At 41.0% G+C, this 9,535-nt stretch overlaps 1 protein-coding gene across 2 annotated transcripts; it reads left to right on the forward strand.

Annotated features, from left to right (window-relative positions):
• The first annotated feature begins 210 nt into the window (after positions 1-210).
• LOC108874005 (inactive phospholipid phosphatase 7) lies at positions 211-9,535 on the forward strand. Of its 2 annotated transcripts, XM_051072919.1 has the most exons (3): positions 211-1,004; positions 1,156-1,919; positions 7,915-9,535. In XM_051072919.1, exons 2-3 carry the CDS (start codon positions 1,418-1,420, stop codon positions 8,301-8,303), a joined length of 891 nt encoding a protein of 296 aa, XP_050928876.1. In that variant the 5' UTR covers positions 211-1,004; positions 1,156-1,417; the 3' UTR covers positions 8,304-9,535. The 2 variants fall into 2 exon arrangements, with proteins under 2 accessions (XP_050928876.1, XP_018517857.1); XM_018662341.2 differs by having other exon boundaries at positions 211-1,919.

A 9,535-nucleotide genomic window follows, 5' to 3' on the forward strand; every position in this document is an offset into this window, starting at 1 on the left:
TTAAATAAGCGTGCTATTTAAATCCCGAGTAGTTAACAGGAAGCGGAAGAGGGTTAGCTTCTGCTCGAAGTTAGCCTACAAAAAGTGACTTTTGTAGGCTACACGTGCTTGTTCAAATAACAACAAATAAAAAGCGTAACAACAATAATAAAAAATAAAATAAAATTAATATAAATTATTTTTAAAGGCTAGTAGGAGGCTGGTAGTGTAGCTCTAGCAGTTGTACAGGTTTTAATCTAAACATGCTGATAACTATTAACAATAATGTTAACATAACTTGTGATTCTTTATCTGTTTTGTTTCGAGTCATTAAAATGTAATATTCAACTTTAATGCAATTTTGACAACACAACCTAACATCAATATTCATGACAATGTTTTGTTGTTGTTGTTTTTTCTTTTGACTTTACTGTAGCCCAGAAGAGGTTTTTGGGGCAGAAGTAATCAATAATCAATTTATCATATTTTGTTTTGTGGTGTTATTTGTTAGTAGAAGTCATTTATTCGCCACAAAACAACGAAAAAGCGTTTATTTGTTCATTTATTCACTTGCTCTCTGATATTTTGGATTTTTTGTTTGTTTGTTTGTTTGTTCGGTAGCACAGCTGCTGTAGCATTTAAAAAATCCTCCCTGTGTCTTCATAAGGCAGACAGCATGATACGGTGCCTCCTCCGTCCCGCCGCTGTCTGTTTAAGCACCTTGGAGAACTCCGCTCCGCAGCAGAGCGCACCGCAGAGGGTGAATCGGGACCGTGCGTAAACTACGTCAAATCCGCGCGGAAGAACGGAGCGCCGCGGTGGCCGTGCCGCCTCGTCTTCGCAGCCCTTTGTTGTCGATTTTTTTTTTTTTTTTAGCTGACTCTTAAACTTCTTCAGCGTTTGCCCGCATTGCTTTACACTCATGTCCCCTCTTCTTACTGCTAGGTGTCGGATATGGAGGTTGTGGGGTATGAGAGATGTAGAGTGATGCTGTGTGGGTTTGTAGCTATTCATCCTTCAGCCTGGTAAGATGTCAACACCGCGTCTTGCGTCTTTTTTGCACCTCTTCTACTCTCAGCTTGTTTTTCTCAGAGGTACGCGCAGTGAAGTACCTGTTAACTGTGTGGCTGTGGCGTAACAAGATGCGCATGTTGTTATTTTATCTCTGTGCTGTAGATCGGGTTCCACTGGATTGGCCGAGGCAAATGCCATTCAATACACTCTCCCTGCCTGCATGGTATAAACAGCATGGCCATCGCACATTCCAGCAGGTCTAAATATATCTATTAAGGGCACAGGAGGGGGAGGACTGGTTTAGGGGGGGTGTCTATCCTGGGACATTTCACTGTCGTGGTGAACTCGCACCACTTGAATTTATCTAGCTGAGATTGGCAATCGGTTATTGCACCCACAGAGGCGAACGCGGCCCTATCCAAACATGCCCTCGAATTACAATGCGAGATCCAGGGCGCGGGAGAGAAACAGCGTCCTGAGCAGACCTGAGTTCATGTCCTTGAACCATCAGCCCCTTCGCGGCGGTGGTGGCGGTGGCGGCGGCCCCGGCCCCTCTGAGAGCCGAGGCAGCGCAAGGCGACCGGGTCAAAACAAGCACCAAACAAGCCAGCAGAGTGAAGAACCTACCGACAGCGGCAGCAAGGACAGGAGAGAGTCCAGCAAAATGATGCCAGAGGAAGACTGTATGCAGCTGAACCCTTCATTCAAGGGAATTGCAATGAACTCCCTCCTCGCCATTGACATCTGCCTGTCCAAGCGCATGGGGGTGTGCGCCTACACCTCGTCCTCCTGGGGCGGCTGCCGCTCCATGGTCGCCCTGTTAGCGCTCACGGGGCACGGCATCACGTGGATCATTGGCACTATCGTGTGTCTCACAAGGAGTAACACTCTGGCTGGACAAGAGGTCCTGGTCAACCTGCTGCTTGGTAAATGCCACATCACACACACCACCACCCCTGCCCAAAAACACGCGGGTCATCCATAAAGTGCACCACATGGCTGTATGAAGAAGTTTACACCAAGAACTAAACTACTAGAATGACCTGCACCCACAATCCTCTTTTATTCTCACCTGGGGAATCAGTCACCTGTGCCAGTCATGCAAAATCTTCATATCTCTAAAGAACTTATTAGTTCAAACACAAGGGTTTATTTCGTTTCCTAAAAGCGCTTTGTAACATGCAAGAGTGTGCATAACACCCTCTGCCAAGTCATATTTCCTACTTCTTATTATTGAGATGAGAGGGGCATCTTAACATTACAACCTTAAATATGTCTTATGAAAAGGTTATAGCAGCTCTGTAAGTCATTAATTAACATTTTATTAACCATTAATTGAGCTAAAGGCATATAAACATATAAGGTATGGCTTATTAGAAAGTGGTTCAGTATTTGTTTTCACACACACACTTTCTAATACAAAGTGGCCTTTGTTAATCTTCATTATGACTGACACACTATAAATATTTTGCTGATTCTGCCTCAGCCACAGAGAACAAAAGCTGCAAATTCAGACATTGCGAGGAGACAGAATGGCAACGTGTCAGCTTTGTACAGCAAAGTCAAAATTATGTCTAAAAAAGGTGGGTTTAATGTCACAGCTTTTCTGTCTGTTCCTCAAGTTTTTCAAGTGTCCCTCACAGTCTAATGCAATCCAGTACAGCAGCCCCACAATAAATACCTTTAACCATCTCCAACTCATGAAAGTAAAGTTTTTAGTATAGGGTAAGCATCACTGCCTGTAATGTAAAAATATAATATGATCTAACACAGCTACACACTGCGTCAGAATTCTGAAAATTCACAAAAGTTGTGTTTTTGCTGCGCTTTTTTTATTGAGTCACATATCACAACGGTTCATGACATTATGTTGTGCTGATTAGTTTTAACTCCAAAACAAGATGCCTCCTTCAGGAACAAATGGATTCACAAATGTTTCAGGGTCCCCCATATATATGCAGACATTGAGCTTGTTAACAGCCTTCATTTGATAAGGTCTTGTCCTTTGTGTCCACACATAAAAAGATCTTTGTTGTGGTTGATCTAGTACTGAATTCTTTTTCTGTCTCTGCTGGTGGCAGTAACAGCGTAAATCAGTAGCACAGCACATTTTATGTCAACATATTTCTGCAGCAAAGAGCAGACAACATGAAATTGAATTTTTCAGGATGATTTGGGGACCTGTATGTGTGTGTACACACACATGCACAGTCTTGACCCAAACACAGATTATTGACTAAAAAGCAGTACAAATCCCCTGGTTGTAGCTACTGTACATTGAGCTCTGATTGGAAGCCAGTAAATCTTTGGATTTGGGACACTGTTGTATTGTGTTTGCGACACTGTTCAACTCCTAATGCCTGTTCATTATTTGTCGGTCCAGGATAATTTCTAATTTATTTAGGTCTTTCAGGAGGAAATCTACGAACATAATGAACATTGGGGTGGGGAATTAAAATTTAATGCTAATACTGAAATTCTGATTTGTTTTCATCTAACAGGAAAGTAATCAGCTGAGACTGGTCTGTTAGGATTGGTTTAATTCAGTCCACTGTTAGACCTTATTGTGCTGTGCAGAAATATTTCCCATATAGTGTTTTGAAAACAGTCTGGTCACTCAATGACTGGGGCTATCTATAAGACAGCTGAGCATGACAGAGACTCTGAAAGCAGACCTTGACTGTGCAGGGGATGTTCCCACCCTTATCATCTGCAGTGTGTAGTCCAGCTTTGGTGTTTTCTGGTTTCTTCATCTGTGCAACTTAGTTCCTCCAGGGACCTAATTACTCCATTTCTCAAAGAGTCCATGTTCACCGGAGAAGAGATATTAACATCTGCCATAGATTCTTCAGGCAATGAAATGTTGCTAAAAAGACAAGGTCCTGTTTGCATTAATAAATCAACCTTTGCATGAAGGAGGCCCTTGAAGTAATTTAATATATATCAGCAATTACAGAACAGTTAACTTACACTGAAAGTCTTAACAGTTTATACTGGACTTTCAGTCTCAGTGTCTTTGAATATGAAATACTATTTCATTTCAAGCATCTAAACTTGGTTCTTTGAGCTGATATCTAAGATGGGCTTTTAAAGGAGTTATCTGTAAGTTTTTCTATAGCCAACATTAGCATTAACAGCTACTTACCAGTCTAGAAGACATGTTGCGGTTCAACTATCAAACTTCATTAGTTTTTATGGCGAGGTGTCTGTAGTTGTGGAAAGCAACGGTAATGTTTTGCATCTAGTTCTAACACTTCTTTACTTCTACTAAAGTTAGCATGCCAACAAGCCAGCCCTGGCCCATCCAGCCAATCTCATCACTTTAAGATAGCAACTCACTGTAGCATCTTAGATGTAGCGCTGCTCAAAGACTGTGTTCTACCTTTTGTGTTGTGAATGCAATGATGGCTGAAGTTCTTGGCAAAAAAACCATCACCACAACTTACAAATAGTCCCTTTAATGCATGTCACATCAGATCTGCAGTCCTTAAAACGTTCAAAGTCATGTCTTTATAAATGGGTCCAATACGACAATTGTTGCTGTTATTTCATTTTTATTTCATTCATGTGTTTATAAAGATGGCACACATTAATCTACATTTCTTGCCAGTATTAGCCAGCTGGCTAATTTTCAACAGCAGTCCTCTGTCAAGATGTTCTGAAATCAGTAATGGTTCAAAATTGCAAAAGTCAAAAGAGCACAAGACCATTAAAACAGCAACAAATTCAGCTTTCTTAAGACAGTGCATAAGCTGTGCATATTTACAGATTTACACAGCAAGTAAGCAAATGCAATTGCAGTAATATCAACGCTATTACCAGTTGTGCATGAGAGCAGAGTTTGGTGGGCTCTGAGTGCCCAGTTCCCTGCTACAGTTGGGGCCTGCATGGATAGCAACTGGTAACAACAGACATGATTAGGCCATGCTCTCACAGCTGTCGTCTTTTTCATTAAGCTTCGTGGAATCAATAGCTCAGTAGTCAGCATTGTATTTCAAGAGGCTTACCTGTGTGCACCATTTGCTTTCTGCTGGCTTCAAGAATGAGCAATGCTACAGTCAGTACAGCAGGTGTAATCAATATTTCTATGTTAAAAATGGATCACATGACTACTTGTATGTGAAAGGAATCACTCAGAGGGTTAGGGTTAGCCTGGGTTAACCTGCAGAGAGTTAGTGCCCAACTCGGCTCAGATCCACAGAGCTTTATTGGGGAATATGACTCATTTTCTGGGTTGCAACTTTACTGTTTTGGTTTACTCTCATTGCTCTTACCAGCACTGCCACAGCAGGCAGATTTTTTCCCAAAAAAAAAGCTAAAAAAAAAAAAACAAAAACCAACAAAAAAACAAATGTTTGCTACATGCCAAATGTCAAACAATTAGAATTAGTGACTAATTTGTGTTTGAATTGCCATAGTAATTAGACAGGTGTGCGGTAGATTGGTTTGGGACAGGGAATGCCCATTTCAGATTAACAGATGGGAAATCACACATCCTGATGGGGGAATGTAAGATGCTTTTAATCCTCTCTGTTGAAAACTTTATTAAAAGTAAATTAAACCAGCAGCAAAAGCAGAAAGGGTCACAGATGGACTGCCAACCTTCCCTCCAATTGCAGCCACCCATGGCCTGGCTTATCACTGATGTGCTGAGTCCTGATATGGCAGCAGCACATCCCATATGGCACAAATCGTATGCAGGTTCATCCAGTAAATTCTTTTGAAACTGGTTTGCAGGCCACAGTGAGTCAGTCAGACTAAGCTCTCTCATCCTTGCTGCAGTGGGAATGAAGAAACTCTGATCAGGCAAAGCATGAAGTGTTGGTGCTGGTACTCCATCTTATCTTGGGCACTGTGAGAAACAATGACCATTGTGAGATGTCCTCGAAATGCAAGTTGATCTGAGGCAGCCTGACTAGTTATCTGTCCACACCTGTTGCACTTCTTGGAGATGGAGTTTCCATTCCCAATTTAGCAGGTTCCCCTTGAACAGTCAATGAGAGTTCAGCAGCCAGGATCTGATTTAACTGATGGAAGAGTGTTTGACTGCTCAAAACTAACGTCACTGTGTGATCAATAACTGGGTGCTGACTGACAGGGGACTTCAAATCGCACATTGCTGACTACAGTTGCCCTGTCTGTCCTGACAATGTTTCAAACAAGAACACTGAAAAAAAGTCTCTTCAGTGAGTCTACAGTGACAGCACACACTGCAGAACAGAAATACTGACTAGGGAAAGGAAGTAACACAATCTGCCAGCGCAAAATTCTACAGGATATAAATGAGATTCCTCTAGAAAACAATGGCAAAGACTAAAGCCAGAATTTTGCACATTTATCCCCTCACTCTTTGAGACTTTGATTATTTGATGTGTTGATGATCCCAGACAAACCCTACCAAGACAAATTGAATCATCACTTGCTCTAGCCAGCTGAAGGGCATCACAAACAGGCTTGTGCTTTACAGCTGATATGATGTGTCATTGCTTGGCTCACCTTCTGCTTCCCCTCAGTACTTTCTAGATGTCGGCTGCCACAGTGCACCGAGGGGCTGCACCGGTCTCACTGCCTGTCTGTTTTTACTTTTTACGAACCTGCCCACCTCTCCTTCGTTCCTTCATCTCTTCCTTTAGTATTTTCTTTTTTTCCCCAGTTACCATGAAAAAAAAAATATATAGAACCTCACTAGCCTGCCTTTAAGGGACCAGAATGGAAGTTAAAATAATAGCCCCGTTAGGACAGTGAGTGGGCGAGTGGAATGAGAAGTAGGGCAGCATAACCAATATGTCAGACAACTGACAGTTATTTAGTGCAGGGTTGGTTGAGTGTGTGTGAAGATGGCAGACTTGAACAGAAGTTAAAGATGGCGATGGGAGGGATATTTTTGGGAGTGCTATGGAGCTATAAAAGGCATCTGCAAATGTGTGGTATGTGGACTCAAAGCAAATGTTACTTAGTATTGTATGCCTTATCAGTTATTCTTGGTCACTGAGATATCTATTTACTCACAAGTACGATAGTTGTTTTCTGCTATATTTGAAGACTCTGTGCATTATATACGAAATCCCAGTAAAACCACACTGCTCCTACTTGACCATTTGTTCATTATTTGTGTTTTGCTCTTGTCACCATTGGATCTGTCCAGTATTTCTCACACATTCAACAAGACTAAGAGTCTACAGTCATGCTAGCAGCTTAGACTATACTCAGCAAAAGAGTTTAGCTTAAAGCTAAATGGTGACATCAAATGCTAACATCACAAATATGTGTACCAAATGTCAAGACAGTCCATCCATTAGTTGTTTAGACGTTTCACTCCAAACCACAAATGTGAACCTCATGATGGTGCTACAGGGAAAGTCAGGAAATCGCCAACATCAGAGGGGTAGATCCTTCATGGAGCCATGAATGCGTATACAAAAAATCTGTGGCAATCCATCCAAAAGTAGTTGTTATATTCGTGTGGACCAAAGTGGTTGACCGACTGACTAACAGACTGACATTGCCATACCTAGAGCCCTTGCTGCTAGCTAGCATGGCAATAAAAACACACAAATGCAAGGATATGCTGAAAAGTTCAAAGTACAAAGTGGTACAGTTACTCTGTTGTGAGGATTTCACTGTCCCCATGAAAGTTTATATACTAAAAATCCCTCATATAAGACAATCTGAGGATTAAAACTGGTCACAACTCATGTTTTCAACAGTTTTTCAGGTTGAGATTTTATATAGAAAATGGAAAAGCTAGTGCCTACTTGTAGTCAGTTGTCATGTTATCACATCTGTGAATTGTTAGCATTCAGCAGTTAAGTATTTTAGATTGTTGTTTTACTGGATACTTTTACTTAAGAAAAGTATCTGCATACTTCCTCCTCCACAAATTCTTAGTCTTCATAATCTAACTCCCTTTTCCTGTGACAGCCCTCATCCTTGATGTCATGACTGTGGCCGGAGTCCAGAGACTGGTGAAGCGCAAAGGACCCTGGGAGATGACGCCCGGCTTCCTGGATTGCGTCGCCATGGACTTCTACTCCTTCCCTGCAGCTCACGCCAGCCGGGCTGCCATGGTCTCCAAGTTCCTGCTGTCCCACCTGGTCCTGGCTGTGCCGCTTCGCATCCTGTTGGTGCTGTGGGCCTTTCTGGTGGGCATGTCGCGGGTGCTGCTGGGGAGACACCACCTAACTGATATGGTGTGCGGCTTTGCACTGGGCATGCTTCACTTTAGCTTGATGGAGTCGGTGTGGCTCTCATCAAGCACCTGCCAGACTCTTATTTCCATTAGCACATTCAGCTGGAGCCCCTTTTCCTGAGCTCTTGATATAAGGCTACACTAGCACACAAGGCTTATTTGATACACTAACCCCGCAATATCAAAGACTTAGGCAGGTCTTGTAAGTTACTTTTTCCAAGGGTCCGAAGTTCTTATTGCAGGCTGTGAACAGAAAAGCTTTAATATTTAGATGCAGATGCTGGCTTGCATGTAACACCCAAGACAGGCAGGTCACATGACTTTACAAGACATTTATAATGCTTCACAAATCCTAGTACCTTCAATCAGATCTGCTCACACACACCTCGACTGACTGCTCCTTCATAATAAAGGGAAACAAGGAAGTGATTCTTTTAAGGTCTTTTTTCCTTTTTTGATTTTTCATGTCCTATTTTTTTTTCCTTTTCATTTCCTTTTTAGATTTTTTATGCTTATACAGTATAATAGCTGATACTATTCATCCATACCTGAATCTCTTTTGATTCAATAATTCTGCCTTGAGTCTGTGTGCCTCCTTCTCTTTACCATCTTACTTCCATTATGTTACTTTTTACTCGATTTATTTTGAAATAGTTTGTGCTTTTATTTTGGGCTAGTGAAATACTTAAATCGTGTTGAACACTGATTAGAGTTTGGTGTAAGGGTGTAACATTGGATGTGATACTAAAGTATATCAAGTGATTATTGTTTGGATATTCCACATTGTTCCTAATTGGCATGACTATGATGTTTGTGTATTTCTGATGGGATTTTGTTCTTTTTACTGTATGTTTGATCAAATATGAACTTATTTTTGTGCAAACCAAATATCACACTCGCACAGAATTTAATATTTTTCTTACGGAGTCAAATAATACTTACTTCAATGTGCCATTTACACTATGCTTTAATGAGTTGAAATCATTTTTTTACTGCTCCTTATCGGATGCTTATGATTTGACTTATGCTGATTGTATGCCCCAGTAAATAACTGAAACATGTGCACTATATGTGTGTAGATGCACAGCAAAAATATCTGTTTCAAGTATCAGTTTTTAAGAGTTTCTGCCTTTATTTTTTAAATGTGTTTTTTATGGACATTTCAACAAAACCTGTTTTTTTTTTTCTTGGTATTTCTTAGTTTTTTGTGGCTAAAGTATTTCAGTGCATTGGTGTGTAAATACACTTTTATGTACATTAGTACATTAGTTTGATCTGTACAGGGATCTGTGTTTCATGTTTTTGCTTTGTTTTTCCATCTTATGAATAAAATGAGGTGGAATGTCAGTAAAA

Source organism: Lates calcarifer, linkage group LG9 (assembly GCF_001640805.2).
Source record: "Lates calcarifer isolate ASB-BC8 linkage group LG9, TLL_Latcal_v3, whole genome shotgun sequence".
In the NCBI taxonomy this organism is placed as follows: Eukaryota; Metazoa; Chordata; class Actinopteri; family Centropomidae; genus Lates; species Lates calcarifer.